At 46.5% G+C, this 27,780-nt stretch overlaps 1 protein-coding gene across 4 annotated transcripts in view; it reads right to left on the bottom strand.

Moving 5' to 3' along the window:
• Positions 1-12,221: 12,221 nt before the first annotated feature.
• DPYSL2 (dihydropyrimidinase like 2) overlaps positions 12,222-27,780 on the bottom strand; it is a 55,998-nt gene continuing 40,439 nt past the window's right edge. For all 4 annotated transcript variants that reach the window (XM_085559234.1, XM_085559235.1, XM_021546272.3 and 1 more), the window contains 7 exons: positions 25,355-25,475; positions 22,169-22,325; positions 21,867-22,008; positions 20,440-20,610; positions 16,537-16,716; positions 13,698-13,863; positions 12,222-12,729 (listed from right to left, as the gene is read on the bottom strand). In XM_085559234.1, coding sequence (XP_085415360.1) covers positions 12,638-12,729; positions 13,698-13,863; positions 16,537-16,716; positions 20,440-20,610; positions 21,867-22,008; positions 22,169-22,325; positions 25,355-25,475 — 1,029 coding nt within the window. In that variant the 3' untranslated portion in view covers positions 12,222-12,637. The remainder of the gene's footprint in view (positions 12,730-13,697; positions 13,864-16,536; positions 16,717-20,439; positions 20,611-21,866; positions 22,009-22,168; positions 22,326-25,354; positions 25,476-27,780) is intronic.

Here is a 27,780-nt window from a genome sequence, read left to right as displayed (position 1 = left end):
AAATAAATAAATAAATGAGATGCCCAGCATCTGGAAGAAATAGTGGGAGGAATTCTCTGTGCAATATTAGAAATAAGCAGCTCTTGACATAGCTCCTCCTGAGCCTGCCAAGAATTCAGCTCCTTGAAACAACACATGAGCCCCTACTCTTTTCTGTGGCAACTCCTGTGCTGAAGATCCACTACCCTGAAAAGGGGAACGGCTCAAGAGTCATTATCATATCTTATCTTGAAACAACACCTTGGTGGTGTTGATGAGAAATCTCATTTTAAAAAATTGTTTATCTCTCACTCAGTATTAAGTCCCCAATGTCAAGAGAATTTGTCTCCTGTGTCTTTTATTTATGCACTCCCAGAACACAAATCTGTCGCATGATCCCAGTTTTAGCTGAAATAAGAAATCCTCATCACACTTAGGGTTCTTCAGCCCGAGAATTTGAAGCTAAAATTGGGGAAATACCATGTAAGAAAATATTCTTATGGTGCTTCAAGCCAAGAGCAGAAGGAGAAAAGCTGGAAATCTCATAAGAAAGTCATGTGAGACTCATGGCTGAGTTTTCCAGTATAAAAGGGTTCAGATATGTGGCACGTGTACGTGGACAAAACCTGAATTTTGAAACATTTTGAAAAAACACTCCTTAAATTGAGCAAGACTGGCAAGATTTAAAGTATTCACTGCACAGTCTTGGTGCCCAACCCTGTCTTATTCTACAACCAATATTTGTTTTATGACAGTAAGAACCTTTTTGCCATCTCTTCTTTGAAGCTGGGAGATTTACACAGGGCTGCTAGAGTAATTTCAGATTTATTGAGGTTTCACGGTGTCAGGCAAGGAGTTGTTGTGGAGCTACACATGGAGGCTTCCACAGCTGAATTAATTCGACTCCAGAGCAATTCTGATGCAGCAATATAACCTGACCCTGTAAGATGAAGATAAATATCATGATGGATGTGGTTGTCACACCGTTCTCCTGCATGGCAGAGACAGAGGTTGGAATAATGAAGTCTTGGTCTCATCTTCATCCTTTTTTTTTGTCACCAAACAGATTCTAAAGAACCTCTCTGTGTCCAGTGACTCTGAAAAGCTCCTGGTCCTCAGCATCAGGTGAGCCTGATCCCAGCCACACCTCTGCTGCTGCCAGGTTTGTCAGTAACAGCAAACCCATCATTTCTTTGGCTCCCTCAGAGAATTTCTGCAGGAAAACTGCCCTGTTCCCTTGTTGCAAGAAGGGTCATTGGCACTTGTCATTTTGGTGGGTATTTGGACTGAGAAGGAGCTCTAGAAAACACAGTAAAAAAGAGTGCAGATTTCATCAGCCCAATTTTTACTGTTATTTAAAGTGAACTTGGCACTGGTGAAAGAGCTGCAGTCACAGAGGCTGAACATATCTGTCTAAAAGCATGAACAGGACAAGAGGACAAGAGGTTTTCCCAGAAGCTGGTCATCAATCATCACTTGTAAAACCTTCCCAGCATCAGGATTCTGTCGTGTGAACCTGGCAGGAGCACAGAGCAGAGATCAGAGAGGGCCCAGATGGGAAGGGAGAGCAGTGGAGTGCCAGGAGTTCTGCTCAAAGCCACATCCACTGACCTACACTGACCCAGCAGGGGATGTGTTCTGATGAAACCTCAGAGTGATGGCTCTGACATCCCACCATCCTCTCCAGGTTTCAGCTGTCCCAGGCTCAATCCATGCTGGGTAATTATCTCCACATCCTACCCAGAGATACCTTGATCTTCTTTCCTGTCTTGATATGGTTTGGATAAGGAGGACAATGTTGAAAACTAACTCGAGGGGACAGGGTGTTGACACCAATTTTTCCTGGATGGTCTCTTCTGACAGCAGAGCCAAAGAGGAAAGCCAGTTGGTCTTCAAAGTGTTGCACTTAGCTCCAGGCAAATTTGGGACCTGCACCAGTGTTATCCTTTCTCAGAAGGAAAAAAATCCAACAGGTCGTGAGACAGCAGCATCTGCTCTCTGCCTGCACCTCTCACACACTCAGATATTTATGAAGGTATTTCACATATGACAGTGCTACAAAAAACACAAGGCACTACAGAGGTAGCCTGTGGTGCATTAAAATAGAGACCTTCCCCCCAGCTTGGCAGATGTAATCGAATCTCTGATTTCCTGGGAGGAGATGGAGCACTTGTCCTGGGGATTGGAGTGAAATGTCATTCCTTCTCTGCAGAGCACACTGCATATTTCTCATGCTGACAGAGAAGGAGCAAATAGCAAATGTGTGCTAAGGGGAAATTAATTGCTGAGGAGGAGAGCTATGGATGGCAACCATCACATGAGAAAGAACTTATCTGTCAGTCCCACAAGGGCTCAAAGCTCCACTTAATGAACATTTCCCTCTCAGTGCAACACCGGGCTCAAACCCAGGATGAGTCACGGCCTCTCCTTTATCCTCATGGTAACATCAAGGTCTTTTTCAGAGTCAAAATCCTCCACATGTTAATAGTGAAAATAAACATAATTTTACAGTGCTCAACGTCTCGTCCAAAGAATGAGACTTTCTTGCATTAATCCAGATTTCTTATCAGCTGCCAAAATTCACCCCTAGTAAACCATTTTCTGAAGTGGGAAAACACAAACCTGCCCAATATTTCAGCGTATTTCCACTTTCAAAGTAAGTCCACTCAGCCAGTGATAGAAAACCTCCCTGAATTTCACTGAATTCTCAGTGAAATTCAATGATAGAAAACCTCCCTGAATTTCACTCAATTCTTCCTGACAGTACAACTGTGGGAATTGTATACAAGCTGATTTGGGCTTTTGGGGGGGGCTTTTTTTTGTTTGTTTGTTTGTTTGTTTTTCTTCCTTCTTACAGCAGCTTTTTGCCTGCATGTTGTATAAGTTTGGCTGGTTTTAAAAGATTTTTCCTGAAGCAGGTACTGCATTTTCTGAATGTGGTATTCCCGTGTCATTGAATTTTCTACATGCTGTTTTCCAGCTTTATCATGTTTCAACAGTTCATGCTGGTAATTTCCTGAACAAAATACTGAATGTATATGAAATCTTGCTAAGGTGAACAAATAAATTATTGGGGGGGAATGGATGCTTTGGGATATGTGAGCTGTAAGTCTGGTGGTTTTTTTTTTTCTCCAAATTATTCATACAGTTTTGTCTTCCCCCTTTCAACAAACATTTTAGGCAGACGATAAGGTAAAAATTCTTCCCAATACTTCTGATCTTAGTGGGGTTTAGTTGGAGCAAGGTGCAAACTGAATAAAGGAATTAAACTTACATTTCTACTGTAAAATTTTGAAATTCTTAAAAAAACCTTTGAGCAATTTTATTTGGCACCCAGGTCCTTACTCTGCTCTTTCAGCTTTCTTACAGTAAAACATCAAGTCCCAGATGAAATCCAGCTCATTTTGCTGTTTTCTTTATAAACAAACACCAGCAGAACAATGCTCATCCATTGTCTCGAGTGAAACCCTGGGAAATGCTATTTTTCCTATTTTTTTCTCCTCTCCAGACTATTTATCTACTTCAATTACTCCATTACTGTTTATCTACTTCAAAAATCACTTTTGCTGCTACCAGATAGCAAAAAATATGAAGGCAATAATCTAAAATTTTTGTTTGCTGCTGTTCCCTTTATGGAAAACAATATTTCAAGCAAATTCAGTAAAACAAGCAGCTTGTCAGGTTCAGGCTGGTGAAGCAGAAGTGGATTTGGAGTACTCAGTGCAGGAAGAATTTCCTCACAAGGTACACACAGAGAACTCGTGCCAGTTCAAACAGGATAAATTCACATCCCCAAAAAGCCTGTGCATTCCCATCAACTGCCTGAGGAGTTGTATGAGAATTTATGGTGTGTATGAGAAATTATATAGAATATGAGCAGCCAAACCCCTGCCAGCGCAGAGGAAAAGGAACATGCACTTATTTATGAGCACTGAGCCCAGACCCATAAATTGCCTCCTCCTTTTGCCAAAAGCACAGGTTCCATGGGGCTGTTAGCAAGCTATTTTCAGGCACTTCTATGCCTTAAACTCTGTTGTTATATCCAAGGAACATTTGATTGGGAATTCAGCTGCCTGATTCTGAATGCATGACACATACCCCAAAGAGAGGCAGTTAAATTAAATTACAAGGTTTGGTTGGGTTGTTGTTTCATTTGTGACATGCCTGCTGTGTCTACCCAGGAAATATCTGAATATAAATCTCATCCCAAGCTATATTTCTATATGGATCTGGACATATTGCAAGTCTCCTGATGATTCCTGAGAATGATATGCCCCTAGTGCTGCCAAGAGATGATGCCTAACCCCCCCCAGAACCCCTGGTCACCTCCCTTGTCATGGTGGGACCCTGGCCAGATGCCAGGCACACATGAAGGTTTGCTTACCTTCATTTGTCACAGCTGGGCACAGGAGAGGGAAAATGTTAACAAAGGGCTCATGAGCTGAGAAAGGACTTCCACTCTAAGGGCAAAACAGGCCCAAATTTAAAGCTACAAGGTAAATTTGTTATTAACACAGTCAGAGGAGGATAATCCTATTGTTCCCATTGATACCATTGATCCCATCCCATTGATGGCATTGATGCCAACCCACACCATCCACCCCATCCCATTGATCCCAATGTAAAATAAGCCTTGAAAACACTTCCCCCTCTCCCCCCCAGCATCTCCCCCTTTCCCACAGACAGTGCAGGGAGACAGGGCGTGGGAGTTTGGGTCAGTTCATCACCTGAGTTCTTTTGTTTGCTCAGGGAGAGGAGTCTTCCCTCTGCTGTGCCATGGGGTCCCTCCAATGGGCAGTCTTCCTAAAATTGCTGTGGGGTGGCTCACTGTCGGAACCCCGGCCTGGTTCAGGGGCTCCGTGTGGTGGAAAAGTCTCTCCTCCAACCCGAGCTTCCAAAGAAAGGCTCAGCAGTCTCTGTTGTTGGTCTCAAGGCAGTTTATTGCAAGTTATCTAAAAGATTTTCTCCTGGGGCTGCTGTGGTTTGCTCAGAGCTCAGGCAGAGGCACACACACACCCTGACATCCTCTCTGTCCCCTAATTTCTTCTTTTCTCCCTCCACCCAGGGTTGCTGCTCTCTTTTATATGGTACATTACGTGTTACATGTTCACAGTTTTTCCCAATGCCTATTCCCTATATTAAATGGTGCCTTTCTACTCTAAACCAACCTGTGAGTGCCAACATCACCAAGAACATCGAGGTGAGGAAGGAGAAAGAGGGAGGACAGGGAAGGCCCAAATCCCAAATCCATCTTAAACCCTCTGACCCCCATGTACAAAACCAAAACCCCCCCTGTACAGCACTCAGAAATTCTTCCCTCTACTTTGTGACTACTTCTACTCTAATATCTAAACTTTTGTGACTTCTTGTTCTCCCTGCAAGGTTGGTGAATCATTCCATGTTCAATCCTAAAATCACAGCTGTTTGCAGCTGCCTGCCAGGGTCTCAAATGCTTCTGACCTGGGCCCGGAACCTCCAGAAATGTCTGAGGGACATTTGGAGTTCCAACAGGTCACTAGTCCATGGGGTGCAGTCCTCTAAGGACAGGCTGCTCTAAAGCAAGGGTTCTATTCTCTGTGTCTGGAAGCAAGGGCCCTCTCTCTCTATTTGGGTCTCCCACTCAATCACAGCTTTTTCCAGTACCTCTTTATCTACTGACTTTTGTTGTTTTCCCTCACTCGTCCTCACTTCCTCCTCTTCTCTGACCAGAAGAAAAATTGATGCTTGTAGATACAAGTGCCACCAATGCAAAGATCCTTGCATGATCTCACAGTGCTGAGAGGTTGATCTCATAAAGTTGCAGGGCTTTGGGTTATGTCCCCTCTGTTGCCGTGGTTGGTTCATAATACGTTGGGTATTTAGGAAATAAATTTATTATAAATAAAAAGGCCCATTTCATAGCCAAGTGACAGGTTACAGCAAATCCCAAAGCACATAAATGCCAGGGGCTTTTTGCAGTTTATAAAACCTTGTTTCTAAGTTTATATAAAACATCCTGCTGGCTTTGCTTTGTGTTTTTTAAAGAACTCTAGGACTCAATCCAAAGAGCGCTGAAATGGATGGAAATCCTATTATTGATTTAAGTAATTTTTCAGTCCAGGATGGATGCACAGGGAGATGTCTCCAGCCAGGGATGAAGGGCTTTTGCCCTCTGGTGGCTGTTGCTGAATGAAATATCAGGAAAACTGTTCTAAAACTGGATTAGGAAAAAATAAAACCCACCAGCCAAGCTCAGCGTGCTGGGAAGGTGAGCCTTCAGTGACAGAGGATGTGTCTGGTAGCACTGGAGGAGCTCCCCTGGAGCAAAAAGGGCAAAAACTTAATTTTTTCTTTTTTTTTTCCTGATATCCCCCCTCTCTTTTGTTCCCAGATTATGACCCAATCAGCTACACAAAGTGGGAGATTTTTCAGGGCTGCACTGATGAATCCTCTATTATTCACCATCCCAACACAACTCTGCAGCACTACAAGAGTGATATTTAATAACGACAGATTGCCTGCCTAAAAACCACAAAAGGTCTGTGCAGGAGTTGGGTTCCACCTGTGTTTGCTGGTCAGGGTGAAGAGACCCTCTCTACTCTTTGATTGAGGATTTTTGCCAGAAAAACACAAGTGAATAAAGTTTTCACTCGGGTGCTGAGTCCTATCCATCACGAGCTGGAACATTTTTATTCCCATGCCTCCAATGTTATTTTGGGAGAGATTGATGAATTCAGGTGCTGTAAAAATAGTCTGCTGCAAACAAACAGATCTGTCCCTGGCACACTGGAAGGAGGAAGGGTGTCACCTGCAGGGACACAACCTCGGGAGCACTGTGAGGGTGAGGAGGGGCTGGGGTGGAATTCCCAGAGAAGCTGTGGCCGTCCCTGGATCCCTGGAAGTGTCAAGGCCGGGCTGGATGGGGTTTGGAACACCCTGGGATGGTGTCCCGAATTAGAGGAGGGAGGTTGGAAAATTAATGGTGATCCCTCCAAGCCTCCTGTGCTAGAAGGGCTCATCCCCATGCCTGATTTGGGAGAGTTTTTTCACTCTGTTTCTTACAGTATAAAATTCCCAGGAGATTTTATTGTAAATGCAGGCAAAGCCAATGGGAAGAAATGACGATGTCTGCCTCAATTCAGAAGGCTGAATGATTTCTTTATTATAACTATGCTAAAATACATTAAAATACTATAGAAAAAGAAAGTTACTAAAACTACACACTACTTTCTCTAACACAACTCGTGACCCTCTCCAGAGTCCAGCCCCAGGTGGGTTGGATTGGCCATCAGGCTCAAACAATCCTTACCAGAATTTAATTAAGCACTCACCCCAGGTAAGCAATTCTCCAAACACATTCCACATGGGAAAAACAAGGAGCAGAACTAGAAATTGTTTTCTCTTTCATTTCTCTCTGTGCACCTCTATGAAAAATCCTGAGAGGGAGAGAAACATGCTTGCCACAAGATTTTAAATTGTCTGCTAAACCCTGGTCACGTCCCCCAGGGTCCCCCCTGCACCCAAGCAGCAAGGCTGCTCTGACTTGTTAGAGGAAAAGACAAAATAAAACTGGATTAAAGCACACATGTGGGATATTTCATTACACCATTATTCAGGATAATGCTAAATATGGTGGCTTTTGGTCTTGAAAAGCATCATACAAAAATGCCAAGGCCTTTATGCTTTGGAAAGAAGTGATGTGAACATGAAGGGACACAAGAGCCTCAGGAAAAGAATAAAAACTCGATTTAAACGCGGGTATCTGGTGCCCTCCTGTGGAAACGAGAGGAGCAAATCCCGAGTGGATTTAATGAGCAGATCCTTCTCTGCTCTGGAGCCAGGCTGGGAGAGCTGAGGCTGTTCACCTGAAGAGGAGAAGGATGCAGGGAGAGCTCAGAGCCCTTCCAGTGCCCGAAGGGGCTCCAGGAAAGCTGGAGTGGGACTGGGGACAAGGATGGAGGGAAAGGACACGGAATGGATTCCCACTGCCAGAGAGCAGGGCTAGGTGGGATTTTAGGAAGAAATTGCTCTCTGTGAGGGCGGTGAGGGGCTAGGATGGGTTTATCAGAGAAGCTGTGGCTGCCCCTGATCCCTGGAAGTGTCCAAGGCCAGGTTTGAGCAGCCTGGGACAGTGGGAGGTGTCCTTGCCCATGGCTGAACCTTTACCTTCCCCCATGTCCTGCTGCTGATGGTGCTGAGCAAAACCAGCAAATGTGGGGCTAAAAAAAAAAGGAGGAAAACGGATCCTAAAGCTTCTATAGCACAGTGACATTTCCTGCTCTGCCACCAAGGGATAAATCAGGCTGCATTGTCCCCATCTCTGATAACTGACAGCTCCTGTTCCAGGTCAGAGTCACATTCATCACCTCCTTTATTTCTATTCCTTTCAGCCACAGAACACTCCACTGATGTTAAGGTCAGATTAAATCTAATTTGGACTTTACACAGTGGGCCGGCAGAGAATCAAATTAACACCAATTAACGAGCTGTGGGCTGCCAGATCAGGAATTACCTGGATTAAGGGGCTGCCCAAATAAAACTATTCCTGTGCTCCTGTGAAGCAGCAAACCAGGGCTGTCCCACTGACCCAAATAACCTCCTGAGCTTTCTCCCTGCCTTGATCCCACAGCACATATTTGGTTTAGATCTGGCTGCTGGCAATCCTTCCTGACCTTAAAACCTTCTCTACTCTGCCAGTTCCAACAGCTTTCTGAGTCCCTGACATTTATTTCCTCAGGAAGAGGTTTCTTCCATTTCAGTTCAGGTACTGGAGGAAAAAATTAATGATAGAATAAAACCAAGCAGAGGCTCTGCATATGTTTGTTAACTGAGCAACAGTGCTTCAGGCTGAATGCATCTTTCACTGGGATATTATGGTTGGGATTAGCTGATAAATCTTATATAGAGCTACCCACCAACCCTGCTTCATGTCATCTGATTGCACAGATACTAATACTTAATTTAAGATGTGAGTAGCCAAATAACAGCCTGTCACTGGTGCCAGAGCCAGGATCCTCATGTTAACCAGAGGTCTCTTCACCAGGGGATGACCACTGACCCCTTCACAGCAGGTGATAAGGAAAAACCACTCTGTGGGGTGCCAAGTTTAAAGCTGTGTGGAGGAAGCTCAGTACATTTCACAGAGCACCCCAACATCTGGGTTTGTTCAGATGAGGAACAAGAGCTAAAACTCCTCACAAAGTCAGTCACAAACTTCAACTGTCCTCAGAGTAGGGGGAAGGTCCCCCAGAGGGTTGAGCTGGTGGGTCTAGGGATGCAACATCCAACATTCTGAGCAGCTGACAGGGAAGCTTGACCCTGTGACAGTGGAATCCAACCACCACCCCAAGTTCTGCTGGTGGCTTTCCTGTAAAACCCAACGACCACCACAGGAAGCTCCACTGGTGTTTTTCCTGTAAAACCCAACAACTATTCCCCCAAGTTCCACTGGTGTTTTCCCTCTAAAACCCAAACATCACCACCCCAAGTTCCACTGGTGTTTTTCCTGCAAATCCCAAGCACCACCACCCCAAGTTCCACGGGAGCTGTTCCAGCCAGCTCCAATTCTCCCCACTCAGCTGCTGCCTGTGGCTCCTATTTACAGCTGTGCTTTTTTCACCATTCCTTGGCTGGCAGAGGGTCTAAGCAGATCCACACTGCGGGGCTGAGAGCAAGGCCAACACTTTTAGGGGCTTTTGCTCACAATCCGTCAGTGATCCGTGCAATGCAGGATATTTCAGCCAACTGTCTCAGCTTTGCCAAAAGCTGTTTTAAACGAAGTACCCTCAGTCACAGCTCACTTTCTCCAGAGGAAACTACTCCAGGGCCCATCAATTCATCTTCAGCATCACCACGGGAGCTCCTCCCCAGCTCTGCCCCTGCACAGCTCCACCTCAGCCTGGTTTTCAGGGCTGGTTGCCCGTGCTGAAGGCAACAGCCCAGAATGCAGCGGCACACAACGCGCAGGTACACAAACTGAAACAACAACATTTCTTCTTTATTAGGAGTTCCCATGGTAATATAACACAGAGTTCTTAAGGAATAAAACACAAGACTTGGGGCTGGGATGGGGGGTTGTTTTTGCCATTGAGACAATGATCAAATATCAGTACTCCTCTTTGTCTACACACATGATCAGCTTTAGCACTTACAGCTCCTCCACTCATGGTTCACAATCACAAATCCAAGGGTTAAATCCAGCTAGTATTAAATCCTACTTTTTTCTTTTTATTATTTTTAGAGCTTCAAGTCACTGCGGTTAATTAATTAACTAAGTCATCGTCTTTTTTTTTTTTTAGCATTTACATATGACATTCATTAAACAGACACAAAGCGAACGAGCTCTCACAGAAAAAAACATGCTTACATAGCCTGCAAAAAACTTTTTTTTGTGATTTTTTTTTCCTTTCCTTTTCAAGAACAAATTAAAATTTAACAAGTAATCATGAGTCAGTGAAGGAAAAAAAAAAAAGGAAGACTTAAGTGAATACTGAAGAGCCGCAAGTGTTTCGTAGAATTGAAACGGATCCACAATTCTTTTTTTTTCTCCCCAACTCGTTCAAATTGATTTTAACATACAGGTGACAAAGAAAAAAAATTAAAAATGAAAATAGCTGCAATATATATATTAAGTTCATGGATTACTTAACAAAGTGCAAACTCTTTATGCAAAACTAGAAGACCCAGGAGTTGAACCTAAATGCAAAATGCGTGGAGGAATATGGCAAAGTTTTTCTTAACTTTCATGTTCAAAGGGGCCTAAAGAGTTTAGGTGCTGCAGCTGGGAAGGTTTGGTAGCTAAGTAGCTTCCAGACACTTTGCAAATCCCAGCATTGATACCTCATAACAACAAATTCGGTATTTGTTTCTTGAAAGCCTTCATATATATATATATATAGATATATATATAGGGTTTTTTTCCTCAAAGAACCTGTAAACACCATTTAAGAAAATACAAGTATGGAAAAACAAGGTTGATGGAGATGGCAAAGCATAAAGAGAAGAGGGAGCAGAAGATGCAGCCAAGTGGCAGGGCAGGCAGACAGTGGAGGCAGTGCTGTGGTAATAAAAGCTCTCTGTGCCAAGACGAGTCCTTGGGACTGCTGAGCCCTCCAGCTATGCCTAAGCAGGGATCTGACAGTGCAGGTTGATCCTCCATGTCCCAAAAACAAGAAGCCTCCAGTCCCAGAGCTACCAGACCTTCAAGCCCAGAGGGTGGTTAAACACCCAGACCCCAGAGCTGAGGCATTCCTTTAAGGACCACTGAGGGTCTCAAATGCTGGGTGGGGAACAGCCAGACCTTCCCAGGGGGATGTGCAGGATTCCTGCAGGGCTGAGTAGCTGTGACATTCGAACAAGAGATTCTCAGCTGCTGGGGACCCAGCCAGCTCTCAGTTACAGCAGCTGGACTTGGACTGGAATTGCCACAGGTGCTCAGCACACACTCCCTGACTGCCCTTTGAGAGCTAAAGATAAACCCTCAAAGCTTTAAATAACCTCTCCTTGATGGCCAGGGAGGGGGTTTCTGCTACAAAAACCTTTCAAGCAACATGTTGCTCTTTGCCCACAGCTCCCTGACCATCCATACCCACCTTCAGGGGCAGAAGAAAAACTGACTGCTACAAACTCTTCCAGATACTCCATCCCAGCAGCTTCAGATGGTGTCCAGCTCATCTGTTTGCACCAGCTCAAGACATGATGGACTGAAGATCCTATGGACCTGCTCCATGCCCTTACTGCAGCTACGTGACAAGAAATGGCTGGAAAATGCAACTAAGGGACACCTGAAGTACCAGGGTGGCAGTGGCAGTGACACTGGCAGGAGTCTCTTACTTGGATGAGGTTTGGGAAGAACAGGGAGACTCCCAGTTCTCAGATAAGGCTTCGTAAACACAATGATACAAACATATTAAAAACACACACACAAACATTTAAAAAGAAGTTTCCTCAAGGACCTAATCTGCAGCAAAAATCCAGAAGAAATAAAGAAACCAAGGAAAAACCAAGTGAACAGAACGGAAGTCCCCAAGGATTCTGGCTCACTCGCTGGCTGGGGTGATGTTCTCTGCCATTCCTAGTGCTGCCTCGTGTTTCTCTCTCCTGGCAGCATCTAGTGAGTGACCTCAGAGCTGGTGGTGGAGAATGGTCATGGACAGGCTGGGATTCCTGTCCCTCCGTGCTTGCCTAGCTAATTCTGCTGGAACACAGAGCCCTACAGAATATCCAGTTTAAAACCCTTGAACTACTCTTCTGCTTGACATTAAAAAAAAAAAAAAAAGCTTTTATGTGCATTTCTTTTTATTTCTTTCTTTTTTTGTGTGTGTGTGTGTCTTGAAGGCAGCTCCTGGGAAATTCACTTTATCCTTCCTTTACTAAAAGAAAGATGCTGAATAGGACAGAGACCATGTATCTCAAATACCCTCTTTACATTTACTCTTTTCATGTCAGAGGTGTCAAAACAGGGTTTATTTCTTTAAATGTGTAAGGGGCTGAGGGGGGAGGAAGTGTGAGGGGTTGGTGAAGATGAGGAAGGAACCTGAGGGGACTGAAAAGAGGCGCTTTTACTTCAGCCCCTCCCCACACTGGGTGCCCGCAGTAACCGTCACAGGCTCTAAAAGAATCAAAAAGGGTCTCCAGGTCCCCCCCAGGTGTACCCAGCGGGCACAGGAGGGTTCTTTCCTTAGCCCAAGCTGGTGATGTTGGCACGGCCGCCCGGCGGGGCCACGATGCGCTGGGTGGTGCGGCGTGGGATGTTGTCATCGATCTGTGCCCCTGTGGGAGAGAGAGGAGGAGTCACCAACTCTGCCAGGTTTAAAATCCATGTGGGTGTGGCACTTTGAGCCCCTTAAGGGCTGCATTTGCTCTCAGAGGGCTTTTCCAGCCTGGACCATTCTGTGATTCTGTCTTTGGAGGAAAAGCCTTCACTGGCCCACATTGCCTGAAATCTGCTGGAATCTGTTCTGCATTAATAACATCTCTGCCCTGAGCACCTGAAGCAGCAAGCCCTGCACAGCAAGAGCTGGATGAATGATTATCCCTTAGCCAGCTCTCCTATCCCTTTCTATAGTCTGCCCTTCTTGCAACTGCAACACCAGCTGAGAAATCAAACCTCCCACATCCCAGATCCACAGCTGCTCTCAGCTGGCACAGTGTGTCATCTTAAAAGAAAAAGGGTTTTTTGCTAGAGCCCCTTAAAACCAGAAAATTCCCATTTCTAAACACAGTTGGCATGGTCTTAAGCTGAAAGAGGGCAGAGTTAGATGAGATACTGGGAAGAAATTCCTCCCTCTGAGGGTGGAGAGGAGCTGGGATGAAATTCGCAGAGGAGCTGTGGCTGCTCCATGCCTGCAAGTGTCAAAGGCAGGTTAGATGCAGCTTGGAGCAGCCTGGGATAGTGGAAGATGTCCCTGCCCATGGCAGGAGGTGGGACTGAATGGGCTTTAAGGTCTCCTCCCACCCAAACCATTCCAGGATTCCATGATCTGCCCTCTCTAGAGACAGCCAAGGGCTGAGCCCAGAACACGTGGGAGTGCTCAGCATTCATAGGACATTATGAGAAGAAGCAGGAATTTAGGACAGCTCCTGTACTACTCTTCTCCCTCCCTAAAGGGAAAAGCTCCCAGCTCCCCACAGCATCTCTGATTCCACCCCTATCCCAGCTCAGAACATGGGACCACAAACCAGCCACGATTTCAGAACAGTAAATCACTCAGCAATAAATCATTCCCAAAATCACATACCAGACAAGCTGAACCCGGACTGGTGCAGGTTCCTCACGGGGGGTGCCTGCTGTTTGGCAGGAGAGGTCTTGGCTGAGGACGCTGGTGTGACGGTTTTGGGTGTCACCGACACCTCACAGACGGGGCCATCATAGAGGCCTCGGGGCACCCCCCTCAGCTCAGCCAGCTGCAGGGAGAGAGAGAAACACTGCTTTAAAATACAGCCACAACACTGCCTTAAAACAGCCACAACACTGCCTTAAACACAGCCACAACACTGCCTTAAACACAGCCACAACACTGCCTTAAACACAGCCACAACACTGCCTTAAAATACAGCCACAACACTGCCTTAAACACAGCCACAACACTGCCTTAAAATACAGCCACTACACTGCCTTAAACACAGCCACAACACTGCCTTAAACACAGCCACAACACTGCCTTAAACACAGCCACAACACTGCCTTAAAACAGCCACAACACTGCCTTAAACACAGCCACAACACTGCCTTAAAATACAGCCACAACACTGCCTTAAAACAGCCACAACACTGCCTTAAAAACAGCCACAACACTGCCTTAAACACAGCCACAACACTGCCTTAAACACAGCCACAACACTGCCTTAAACACAGCCACAACACTGCCTTAAAATACAGCCACAACACTGCCTTAAAACAGCCACAACACTGCCTTAAATACAGCCACAACACAACCTTCAAACACAGCCACAACACAACCTTCAAACACAGCCACAACACTGCCTTAAACACAGCCACAACACTGCCTTAAAATACAGCCACAACACTGCCTTAAAACAGCCACAACACTGCCTTAAAAACAGCCACAACACTGCCTTAAACACAGCCACAACACTGCCTTAAACACAGCCACAACACAACCTTCAAATACAGCCACAACACAACCTTCAAAAACAGCCACAACACTGCCTTAAAATACAGCCACAACACTGCCCAACACCTGCCCAGATGTGGCTCAGCCAGGGATACACATTTCAGGATTGGTTGTTGGTAAGAGAATTTGAAAGTACACAGCATCCCCTCTGTACTCATCCCTGGGGAGCTGCTCTCTATCTGTATTTATTTTGTATCTGTATCTATTTTATAGCTATATTATATCCATATCTATATTTATATATCTATATCTATCTGTAACATAATTATATCTGTATTATACCTACATCTATATAATGTCTATTTCTATTTAATATCTAGCTCTATATCTGCATTATATCTATATCTATCCTATATCTCTACCTATATTATATCATATTTATATAGCTATATTTTTATATCTATATCTGTATTCTAGAGATATAGATTTAAACATTCTATATCTGCATCTACATCTAGTTCTATTTTATATCCGTATCTATATAAATCTATCTATACAAAACACATCTGTGTCTCTGTCCAACCCAAACAGTTTTGCAGCAAACAACTATTTTCCTACAAGCCAAAACCAGTGTTTGTGCAGCTCAACCCCTTCCACGATGGGAGAGTTGAGGGGCCCTGAGTCCGTGGGCACCCCAAGGTCCTTTGCAATATGGACTTGGCGGCTCTGCACTCCCAAAAACCCTTTTGGATCATCCTTGCTGTGTGGTACTGTGAGTTTGGAACAGGTTGCATTCCTATTTTGGATTTAGATTTTTGTGCAGGACAAGAGGCCTGATAATTAGTGTGTGCTATGGAATGTGCTGTGGCTCCAGCCAGTCTGTCCCCTGGCCCAAGGGTGCTGTCCTTTAATGATCCTAACCTACCTGCCACTGGATTAAAGGCTCCTGACAGGTCTCAAATGCACCTGATTACTCATCCCCAAAAAGTCGAGCAGTGCTGAGACCAGCAGGGCAGCCCAGAGGAGCCAGGCTGGCTTCAGCTGCCAGCCCTGGGGCTGCCGATTGGGAAAAATGCAATTACTCCAGCTGAGATGCTGCCCACTTTGATTTATGGGTCAGACATGTATTTCTGTTGGAGGACACAGCAGAAACCAGGGATGTGTTCTCCATGGGGCTAAATTATGCCAGGTTGTAATTTTGATAACTTGCAATTTCTTCAAAAGAACAATCAAAGAAAGATAATTGCAAGGAGTGGGCCAGCAGAACCAACTTGTGGCCAGCAGAACCAACACAGCTCAGGAGTTGTCCAGGAGAGGGCAACACTTCAAACACCAAAATAATTTTTTCTCAGAAATTATTTCATCTGTAAATAAGCTTCTTCATTTCTCAGAAACTGAGTTCAGTGTCATCTCCCCTGTCAGGCAAATTCAGGCATATCAGAAGACAGGTTCAGTTTTGAAGGGGTGCATTTTACAGAATCACTTTCCAACTATTTTAGCCTCTTAAAAATAGAACACTGCTCCTTTTAAGCAGTCTGTAGGCTGTGCCTGTGACTCATTAGTCACCAGACAAGAGCATCTGATTGTATCTGGCAGAAGGGAAAGCAGCATATCTGTAACAATAAATTACAATTCTAAATTGCTGTTGAGAACTTTGATATATAAATGCTAACGCTAACTTTTCCTGGGACCTCTGGGAAAGAAAACACAGGTTTTCCTGTGACAGGAGAAACCTGGTGGGTTCTGGGTAGTCTGACTCAAATTCGAGGGTTCCTGGACACATTTTCAGTTTGGCTGTCCCCAGACAGAGAAAAATTAAACCTGCAAAAAACCCAAGCTCAACCCAAAGTATATTCCTGTAATGACTTGAGTGAAGAGCAAAAGTGAGAGAGGAATGAAATAAATGTGGCTGCCATCCAGGGAACAGCAGTGTTGCCCGAGCCAGGGGACAGCATCTGTTTTCCAGCCGAGAACAAATGTGCAGCCAAGCACTGCCACTCACCCTGCTCCTGGCTTTGATGCGTTTGTAAACGAAGTCAGGGAAGGGTTTCCTGGGGATGTACCTCCCAGAGCCCTCGGTGACGTGCAGATTCCCATCCTCCAGCACGATCTTGCCCTGGCTGATCACCACCAGGGGAGACCCACGGCACTCCATGCCCTCGAAGATGTTGTACTCCAGAGACTGCAGTGAGCAAAAACAGCACATGAAGCAAACATATTCACACAGCAGGGCTTTAATTAGCAATCACTGGGCATGCTAATTGCCAAAATTTTAAGCACAGATTGAAGCAAACTCAACAGTGCTTACCTGAGCTGTATTTGCTGTGATTTAAATAAAGGCTGCTTTTAATTATCAGTCTAAGTTTAGGGGTTTATTAATGCAAAATTTCCTTTGAAATAAGGTTCATAAAGAATCCCAGAATGGTTTGGGCTGTGAGGGACCTTAAAGTTCATCCCATTCCAAGCCCTGCCATGGGTTGGGACACTTTCCATTATCCCAGGTTGCTCCAAGCCCTGTCCAACCTGGCCTTGGACACTTCCAGGGATGGAGCAGCCACAGCTTCTCTGAGGAAGAGAAAAAACAGTTTCAAATGAGAGCCTCCCAGTTTAAATATATTTAGGCACCTATCTCTGCTGAGCTGGGGGAATATTTAGGAGCCACAGGAAGCTTTATGTGAGTTTCCTACTAAAAAGAATAATTTGGGGAAAAATCTGTCTTTCAAACCAGTGTTTTGGTTGATGGGTCAGGGACCAGGACAATCTTATTTTATTTTAATGGGATTGCTGATCCTCAATTAACTGGATTTGAAACATCACACCACTGAAAAAAAAGGCGAGTTTGAAAGAAATCACTGCAAATGTGAAACATCCTGGAATGAGATGCACTGCAATCATGTTACTTGGGGACTGTTACTCCAGTGACCATCTCTGAGTCAAATGCAGGTCTTTTTTACCAAGTTAATGATGGAGTTTGCCCTTGAAGTATGTTTTAAGTATGGGCAGGCCTGAGTGCAGCTTTGCAATTAGCCAGACCAGTGGTTAAACTGAGTCTGAACTATGTCCAGCCTGAAAAAAAACGGGGTGGTAAAGGAGGAGGCTGGGTCAGGAGCTTATGGATTGGGCTGCTTCCAAGAACAACAGCAGCCTCCCTCTCCAGCTCCTGATGCTTCCTTGCCAGAGAGTGGCAAGAGCAGTGTGAATTCTTGGAAAATATCCCTAAGTTGCTCAAACATTTCAAAAACTAGCAATCGTCCAAGGCCACATAATCAGAGGGTGTCCCTGTGCCTGACTGTCAAGGGGCCTTTTGTTTTCTGCTTGGCCAAACCAGGATGTCTGCACTCCAAGGGCATCACTTGTATCAGTTTCTCCTCTAACACAAGGCATTGTGCAGTGTAAAACCCATAAAATTACAGAATTTCAGAATCATTAAGGTTGGAAAAGAGCTCTGAGGTCACTGAGTCCAAGCTGTGCCTGATTCCCACCTTGTCACTGGCCCAAAGCACTGAGTGCCATGTCCAGGCTGCCTTCATTGGACACCTCCAGGGACAGGGGACTCCAAACCTCCCTGGGCAGCCCCTTCCAATGTCTAATCACCCTTGCCATGGAGAAATTCCTCCTGGTGTAGCTTCAGGTGTGGCACCAGGTGCAACAGGCAAAGCGGTGACAGGGGACAAGGCCAGAGATGTGTTTGTAAGCAAACAAGCTGTGACTGCCCGGCTTTTCAAACTCTTGGGAATGAGGGCCCTTGGTCCTTCATGCTCTTGGCACAGCTTAAGGATGCAGCCTTTGGCCACAGCTGAGTGCTGGAGCCTCTTACACACTGTCAGGGTTTTGGGGGATCTGCAGCTCTCAGCAGACAAAAACATTTGTGAATGGAGCTGGTCCTCCTTTGCCTTGCCCAGATCCATGGCAAAATCACAGAACCAATCCTGACTGCACTAGAGCATATCCCCAAAAGAGAAAGTCTATGAATTCTGTGTCAGGAAATTGAAAAAGCCCCGTTCATTTCCCAAAGACAACAGCCACTAAATAGAAATTACTTTCAAGCACTCCACCCAAACTACTTCCAGCTCTCTGAGCCATTTTCAAGTACAAGCCCAGGTTCAGATCATGAATTGTAGCACCTAAAAGCAGTGAGTCCCTGGGTTCCCTCTTCTTAAGTCATTCCTCTCCAGATTGGAAGGAGTCTGGAAGCACCTCTGAGGTGACTGAAGTGACCAGACTCCTGGAATTCCTCTGTCAGAAGCCTAAGCAGTGGCAGGATGAAGCAAAACCATTTGTGATCAATTCTGGCAAAGAGTTAAGTCACAGGGAAGTGAACCAAACCTTTAAAAAAAAAATTATGTTTCCTGTGAATGTGCCCGGGGATCCAAGTGTGGAAGAAAATTTTGCTCCTTCAGCTCCAGAGTGAATGAAAGCATTCATGTGAAGAAAGAACAAGCAGGTTTTTTTTTCGCCAAGGAAAGATTCCATAGGTTCATGGTCAACAGCGAAACAAGTTGTCAACAAATGCCAACAGTGGCTGCTTTGTCTGAGACAGGGCTTGAATGTCACAGGAAAACTCCAGCCAGGCCCCTGCACTGGAACCACTCTGCAGATTCCCACAGGCTGAGACAGCCTGGCCACTGCAGGGGCCAGGTGTAAGGCAAGGGACCCAGCAAATGTCCCTGAGAGTGCCACCAGTGCAGGGGCTGACAGCCACAAGCTGCAGAAGAGCTAAGGGGAAGGTCTGGTTGGTTTGGGTACTGCCCTTTGCTAACGTGGGTGTGACCACCAGGAAAATCCTGACTCCACACACATGTGCCAGATCAGTGGGTGGTATAAATCCATTCAGATCTGGGCCAGATTTCCAGAAAAAGTGTGTGCAAGCTGATAACACTTCAGTGAAAAGGGGCAGCTGGCAAGCCTGGATGTTATAAACACATTGTCCTAAGAGGTCTTTGCATATTTTAGAGGATTTAAAGAGCTTTTGGTGAGCTCAGATCTATGTACCCAACACTCAGAAGGAGCAGACAGGCTCTCTGCTCCAGGGGAAATCCACTTGATTTCAGATGGACTTTGATGCTGCCTTAATGGCTGCATTTGCTCTCAGAGGGCTTTTCCAGCCTGGACCATTCTGTGATTCTGTCTTTGGAGGAAAAGCCTTCACTGGCCCACATTGCCTGAAATCTGCTGGAATCTGTTCTGCATTAATAACATCTCTGCCCTGAGCACCTGAAGCACCAAGCCCTGCACAGCAAGAGCTGGATGAATGATTATCCCTTAGCCAGCTCTCCTATCCCTTTCTATAGTCTGCCCTTCTTGCAACTGCAACACCAGCTGAGAAATCAAACCTCCCACATCCCAGATCCACAGCTGCTCTCAGCTGGCACAGTGTGTCATCTTAAAAGAAAAAGGGTTTTTTGCTAGAGCCCCTTAAAACCAGAAAATTCCCATTTCTAAACACAGTTGGCATGGTCTTAAGCTGAAAGAGGGCAGAGTTAGATGAGACACTGGGAAGAAATTCCTCCCTCTGAGGGTGGAGAGGAGCTGGGATGAAATTCGCAGAGGAGCTGTGGCTGCTCCATGCCTGCAAGTGTCAAAGGCAGGTTAGATGCAGCTTGGAGCAGCCTGGGATAGTGGAAGATGTCCCTGCCCGTGGCAGGAGGTGAGACTGAATGGGTTTTAAGGTCTCTTCCCACCTAAACCATTCCAGGATTCCATGATCTGCCCTCTCTAGAGACAGCCAAGGACTGAGCCCAGAACACGTGGGAGTGCTCCCACAGCTGAGCTCCAGAGTGAGACCAGAGAGGGCTTCAGGCAGGGAGATTGAGCTGAGCTGTCACAAGCTCCTGTTGCTGACAGCACAGCCTGGCACTGGAAGAGAGGGGGAAAGGAAGCAGGGAATATTAGGGAACATCCTTACTATGTTGTGAGTCTTGGCAGAGATTGTCTTGACGCTGTCAGGATCCCAGATCACCAGGTCGGCATCGGAGCCCACGGCGATGCGACCCTTCCGTGGGTACAGGTTGAAGATTTTGGCTGCATTCGTGCTGGTCACAGCCACAAACTGGTTCTCATCCATCTTGCCAGTCACCTGTGGGAACAGCACGGGAGTCACTGCATGAGCCACCTACGAGCTGGCAGTGCAGCAGATTCCCAGTGTCAGAATCTGAGCTATTGATGATCCTGAGACTGTAGAAAGTCTCTGTCTGTCAGCCCCACTGCCAAAGCAGAAGCCATAATTGGTCTGTGCTGGTTTCCAGGTTGTTTATTCTGTTTTACTCTCACATGTTCTGCTGCCCTGCCCAGCTCTGTCCTGCAGGGCAGCGTGTGGGGCTCTGCCCTCAGTGGGATGTTACAAACATTAAATACCAGAAACTCCCTGGGCTGGATTTACAAGAACGTGCCAATATCTGTCACCTCCGTTGGACAGTGTGTCCCCAGCCTGAACCAACAGAAAAATGCCAACACCACAGTGAGACATGGAGGGCATGAAGAAGGAGAAAAAGGACAAGGTACACCCAATTTCCTCCAGCTTGTCCCCTTTGGACCCCTCATCTAGAATCCTAAAATTTTACTTTTGCACCCATGCCACACTTAATTATTACTGATATCAAACACTCAGAGCTGGTAATTGATCCTGTAAGATTGAAAACTCTTTTCCATGGGCAGAGATCACAGCCAGTGTCTCTGGGGGCTCTGTCCAGGGGGTTCCTGAGCCCTGCCAGGGTCCCAGACCTGCCAGGGCAGCCAGAGGGAAGCTCTGGATTCCCACACCCAAGGATCTCCACAGGGGTAAAAACACCAAGTGGAAGGACTGTGACAAGAAAACAACACATTTCTGGCATTCTGGAAGACTGATAATAGTGGCTCCAATATAATACAGCCATCACGTGACATCCAAAACATAATTCATTCACAAACTACATGTCTAGGATTTGGCTGTTGTGTTCAGACTATAGCTGCAAGTCCCCTCACAGCAAAGTCAGGTTTGTAGAGTGTGAGAGATCTCCTCTGTCATTTGGCCAGTTCATCAAGCAGAGGATGTTATTTTGCCTGAAACACACTCACTGCATTTGCCACAGGCTCTGCTGAAATCAATGACAGTTATACCTGAAGTCAAGGAACAGACTGTTTCCATAGTATTTACAAATCATGATGAAAATAAATGAGCAGTTTGCACTACAATTGCCAGCTCTTATACCTAAACCAGAGCAAAAGCCTTGTCACCAAGAAGTGCTGCTGCTAGGACAATAAAAAGGATGCTGCTGCATGAGACTGCAGAGCATTGTGGCATTTTGCACTCTGAATGTCCAGCTGAAACACAATCCCGTGACAGGTGTCACCTACCACAGCCTTATCCCAGATGATGGACATCCTCTCCTCAGTGCCATTGGTTCCTTCAGGGATCAGGGTGAAGTTGTCCTTCCCAACAGCTTTCTGAGCAGTGTTGAAGGTGCAGTGGGCACTGCCAGTCACTTGGAGGTCTCCACTGGAAGAAAAACAAAAGGTATTTATGGGATTTTATTGTCACAGGAATGCTCCTGAAGGTAAAAAGGTTTTTTGCTTGCTGGCAGCAACATCCCTTATTTTATCACCCATTTCCTCATGATAAATCACATGCTGTTTGAACACAGAAAAAAACTACTTACCAGGACAGTAACGAGTTGAGAAAATCAGGAGTGGTCGGGTCAGGACTCAGTGGTGGGGATGTAACAAAAGCTGCTGCCTTTGCCCAGTTCTTGCTCCAGTAATGGGACCCATCGGTGCCCAGGCTGGCTGTGATGGGCTCTCCATACACCACAGTGCCTGTGGGACAGGGACACACAGAAACCCCTCTGTGAACACAAGGAATGTGCACTTCCAGCCTGGCTTCCTGGCAGAAGGAATAGACACATGCTGCAGGGCTGCCTGGTACTTCCCCTGGAGCATTAAATAAAGATATTGCTACTGACCAGACCTGGGAGCAGCAACGTGCACAATCCTTTACACGACTGCAGAGGTTGGCACCGATTAATTGTCCTTGAAATGGTTACTGTAAAAATTAATTTTATTGTTTAGATTAATTTTATTTTTTATTTATTTTGACCAAGAACTTTGTGGAAGAAGCTGAGAGCAACTGTAAGGGAGTGAAGAGATTCAGTCTGATCTAGAAGAGATGTACAAGAAAAATAATTTTAAAAAGAGTTTTTGTAAATTATAGTACAAGTTAAAGACTTTCCAACAAGGCCAGGTTTCTTGGAGTAGGGACCATGTGGGAGAAAACTCCTTCCAGGAAAGCTTTTCTGCATACAAAGAAAACCCATCACAGGGGAAATACCAGAGTTCCTGGTTCACAAACACAGCACAAGGGAACTCTGATCCCCCCCCAAACAGCAAAACTGTGGCAGAACTGGGGAATGGAACTGCATCTCCTGACTGTGCAGTGCGCTCACCACCAGTGCATCCTTCCTCTTCATTAAGGTTTTTGGAACCACATGAAGGAGCAGCAGATCCTTAAGGCCAGGATACTCTGCAGGCTGGAATGTACCAGCACCATCTGCACACCAAGCAGCTGCTGCAGCTTCAAAAGCAGCGTGAGCTGGCAGTCCCAGGGATCTGCTCACCAAATGCAGCCTTGCCAAAATGTGCTCTGTGCCCACCCACCTGCCTCCCCAAGCGCTGCATGGGTTTGGATCTGCCTGCCAAAGATGTGGGTGGCTGAGAAGCCAACCCTAAATACTTCAGTCAGGAAGGATGGGCAGAGGGACGACCAGAGCTGGTCAGCAGGGTCTCACACCTCACCATGCAGAGTGAAAAGACAGAGTATTTCTTTCACTTTATTGCCAGAGCTACTGTTAAGTCTCTGGGGTCTCAAACAGCTGGGAAAGAGCCCACTAGCTGAGGCAGGATGATGATTAACCAGCTCCATGCTGCTGACACAGGAGCTCCAGGAACAGCCTTTGTGAGAGTTTCCAGGAGCAGAGGAAGAGGCTCCCTGACATCACTGCCCACAAATAAGGTTCTGAAATCAAAGCAAGGCCTAACACATGCTGGCTGTTAATGGGAGGCTGCTTGTGGTCCAGCACACTGGGGATATTGTTCTGCAGGGAATGATGTTTTCGGGTTCCAGATCTGCCAGCAACACAGTCTGCAGGGAATCTCCTCCATGCAAAAGCCACTGGGAACATCTGGCTTTAAATAACGTCTGCTCTTTGCCATTTAGCAAATCAATCCTGGCTTGTTTTTGCCTTGGATAGTCTTTGGTTGTTTCCTCTATTGTTTGGGAGGGCAAGGCCAGTGCGTGTGGCCCTCCTCGGTTACTGCACAGCATTTAACTTGAGTTATTTGAATAAAGGAACTGAGGATGGGGCACCATTTATACCCCAAATTCTCTTTATAAGGAGAAAACACATTTTGAATAAAAACTGCATGTTCTGGCTCGCTCAAGAGGCTCAGTGAAGTGAGCCCTGTGGCTCATTCATCTGGGACAATCCCAGCCCCTTTCACAGCCAGGGTAACATCCACCCAAGCCAAATTGTGTTTTATGGCTTTCTGTGATCCAGGTGTGTAGTCCCTCATCCCAAAGCCCCACTCCACTTCCAACTGGTGGTCTCAGGACACTGAGTGTAGCAAGAAGGTGTTTCTGTTGATGCTCCACCTTTATGGGGCACATGCCTTCGATATTTTATCTGGAAAAGGGAACAGAATCTTCCCTGGCTCTCAGGATACAGCTGCACTACGACATCAAGCTCTTTTCTGTGGATGCAGCATGCAGCCACATTGCTGGGTCAAGGCATCTTCCTTCAGGATGATCCCCTCCGATGGAGCTGGGAGAGAAAGATTTATTCCAAATGGCTTGAGCTGCTTTCACAGACAGCCTTGAAAATCAGTCCTCCTCACCGACTCCTTTAACAGGAATCATGGGACCAAAATACTCCTGAGCCAATGCACAAACACCAATCTGTTTGCTGGAAATCAGCTCCTCTCGCATCAAACATCCAGATGGAAAGTGATGTCATTTGTATACCCATCCAGGCTTACTTAGGCTGCAGAAATTTAAATCCAAGCCTTGTGAGGAAAGAAGGAGATAAATCATCCCTCCTGGTTACTCAGCCAACCTGAGCAGCTTTAAATAGAAGTGGAAGGTTTAGTCACAGGATAAAGCAGCAGACAGCACTCACTCCCTGAGCAATCCTGACTCCTTGAGGGCCAGGCAGCAGGGGCCGGGCTGGGGGAGCTCTTGCATCCCTCAGAGCAATTCAGCTCCCTCACAAGCCTCAGCCAGAGAGGAGACATGGGCAGCAGCATCCACAACAGGTCTGAGTCTTGCTTCTTGCAGCATCCCCGAGCAGAGTTATCAGAGGCAGTCACAATTCCCAAACCCACCCCAGCCTGCTGATTCCCAGCCCTGCATCCCTATGAGTTACACCACATGGAAAGTATCTATTCCACAAGCAAGAAGCACAGCAGGCAGCTGGAACTGGTGGCCTCTTTGGCTACAACAGGGCTTGGGAGTCAAGAGCTCTGTCAGGAATCACTGCTGACCCCGGGAAGAAAGCAGAAAGCACCAAGGGAAAACCACAGCAGCTGGAAGGAGAGCCCAGTGCAGCCTCCAGGTGAATTTACTACATGGAGAGAGCATGGAATGACTTGGTGGTATCATGAAGGCACATGGCTTGCTGGAGGAGGATGAGTGTGAACAGACAAGTTCAGGACTTAACAGAACAAGCAGCTCCAGGCTCTGACACAACCACTGAATCCTGGTGTGTGGGAAATGAAAAAGAAACCTTTCCTGTAGGGAGGAAGCTGGTGTCAGCAGGAGCTGAAGTGCATGAGCTAAGGAGGAAATAACTTACCCTTTTTCCTGGCTTGAGCAATGACATCAGCAGCACTTTTGCTCATCACCTTGGTGATGTACAGGGGGCAGTTGGTCTGGTTGGCAATGGTTATTGCCCGGTTCACAGCCTCTGCCTCCACCTGAGGAACAGAGTGGCAGGAGGTCAGGGACACCCAGCAGCACCCCGCTCATCCTCAGAAATCACAGACCCTGCTCATCCTCAGAAATCACAGACCCTGCTCATCCTCAGAAATAACAGACCCTGCTCCACCAGAAAACATCTTCAGAAATCACAGACCCTGCTCTCCCAGAAAACAGCACCCCACTCATCCTCAGAAATTATAGACCCCACTCATCCTCAGAAATCACAGACCCTGCTCCCCCAGAAAACATCTTCAGAAATCACAGACCCTGCTCATCCTCAGAAATCACAGACCCTGCTCTCCCAGAAAACAGCACTCTGCTCATCCTCAAAAGTCACAGACCCTGCTCTCCAAAAAATGAGGAGTGCCAAGGCATTTTCCACCTCTGAGCCTGAAAAGGCACAGCACAATCACAACAATTAAATGACATCATGCTGCAGTCCCCTTTCATTACCACCATTTCTCCCAGGCTGCTTCAGAGCCTCTCTGCCTGATCTGAAACACCAGTCCAGGTGCTCAGGGTCAGAATGATGAAGCCCCTTCTTAAACCTAGACAAAAATAAGCAACTAAACGTTGACTCAACAGAACTGCTCCTGCTGCAGCCCACGCAGAAGGGAGATGCTGCACCACATACTCTGGTAAACCACGTTTGCAAACAAGCCTCCTAAATTGCACCCTCCACTCCAGTCTCTGGCTTGGGATCTGAGAGAGTGTGAACCACCCCATAAATCAACTGTTTTTCCTTGCATGTGTACAGAGAATTAAGCTCAGCCAAACTGAGGGTCACGCTGTAACTGCAGCCTCAGGATGATGGGCATTGCTCTGATTTTATGGCTCAAACACGTCCTAATCAAAGGATCCAGATGCCAGACTGAACAGCAGGGTGATGCTAGCTGTGCCTGCTGCCAGAAGTGCCACAGACATTTTCCAAGTGAACAACAGAGGAAACAAACCCAGAGCAATTCCCCACCAGATTCCCAATGCAAGAGGCTCCCAGAACCCCTCCCATGGACTCTGGAGGCGTTGGCACACAATCAGCATTTGTGAAAATCTGCTCTGCAATGGCTGATAGCCCAAGTGCCACAAATCATCACCACCTGTCCCAGAATACTCTGCCCAGAGGGGTTGTGTCTCATTCCTGGAAGTGTCCAGGCCAGGCTGGATGGAGCTTGGAGCATCCTGGAGTAGGGGGAGGTGTCCCTGCCCATGGCAGGAGTGGGATCAGTGGGCTTTGAGGTCCTTTCCAAGCCAAACCACTCTGGGTTTCTGTAACTGCTGGTTCCTAACACTGTCCTTGGAGGAAAAGAACCACCAGCCTGGGGAACCAGGGCCAGGCTGCTGTCCAAGTGTCCTGAACAGCTCTGCTCATGCCAGCAAAGCCACCCGTGCCCTGTTTGCAGCCAGAATGCTCCAGGAAAACAACAGCCAGGAGTTGGAACAGCAAAGCAGCCCCCCAGAGCAAGCAGGGTGCTCTCTGGGGCACGAAGGGTTACAGCCCCAGGCAGGGGATGCTCACAGGGGAGTATTTTCTCACCCAGATGCCCCAGGCAAAGGCTGAGGGAGGGTTTTGCTCCAGAATGTTGGACCCGAAGTGTCGGAGCCAGCACCGCTCACAAGGGCTGAAAGGAAGAGCCAAGAGAAGCTCAGCTGTCCCTTCTGAGAGACAAGGGGAGGACTGAGAGAGGCCACAACTTCCAGGCCATGGCCTCCCCTTGCAAACGCCCCGCTAGAACGGGTCTGTGCACGGCTCTGCCCCTGCAGCACCTGGGAACCACGTTCCCACCCCGTGCCTCAGTTTCCCCGCAGGCAGAGCAGGGATAAAACAACACACACCCCCAGACTTTTGGGCAGAAGGCGTTTGAGCAACTGTGAAGCAGCAGGAGAATATTTTCTGAACAAGGCTGCTGAATTCCTGCCTTGTGCCCAGATGCTATGGTGACAGGCATATAACAATAACCTAACAAGTAGTCCAAAGGGGAATGTTTGCAATTACCAGGATGCATTAGAAGCCCTAGCACAGCAGTTCTCTTGGAAAAAATAAAAAACAAAACAAAACAAAAAAAGACAGACATTTCCTGGAGCATTTTGACTGCTTGTGCTTCCAGCATTTTTGTGGCTGAAAAAATACAAAAAAAAATGATGGATTGCTCTGAAAAGTCATCACAGAATGAACTGAGCTGTGAGGGGTAGAGTTTTCCAGAAAGTGATGGGTAAGGCTGACTTGAGATGGTGCTGTCTTAACTCAGGCCCTGTTTTCTGGCTGGAATAACGTGCAGAACACTGAGGTGAGCAAAGCCAAAC

Source organism: Lonchura striata, chromosome 22 (genome assembly GCF_050655825.1).
Source record: "Lonchura striata isolate lonStrDom1 chromosome 22, ASM5065582v1, whole genome shotgun sequence".
NCBI lineage: Eukaryota > Metazoa > Chordata > Aves > Passeriformes > Estrildidae > Lonchura > Lonchura striata.
This window is presented reverse-complemented; position numbering and strand designations above follow the sequence as displayed.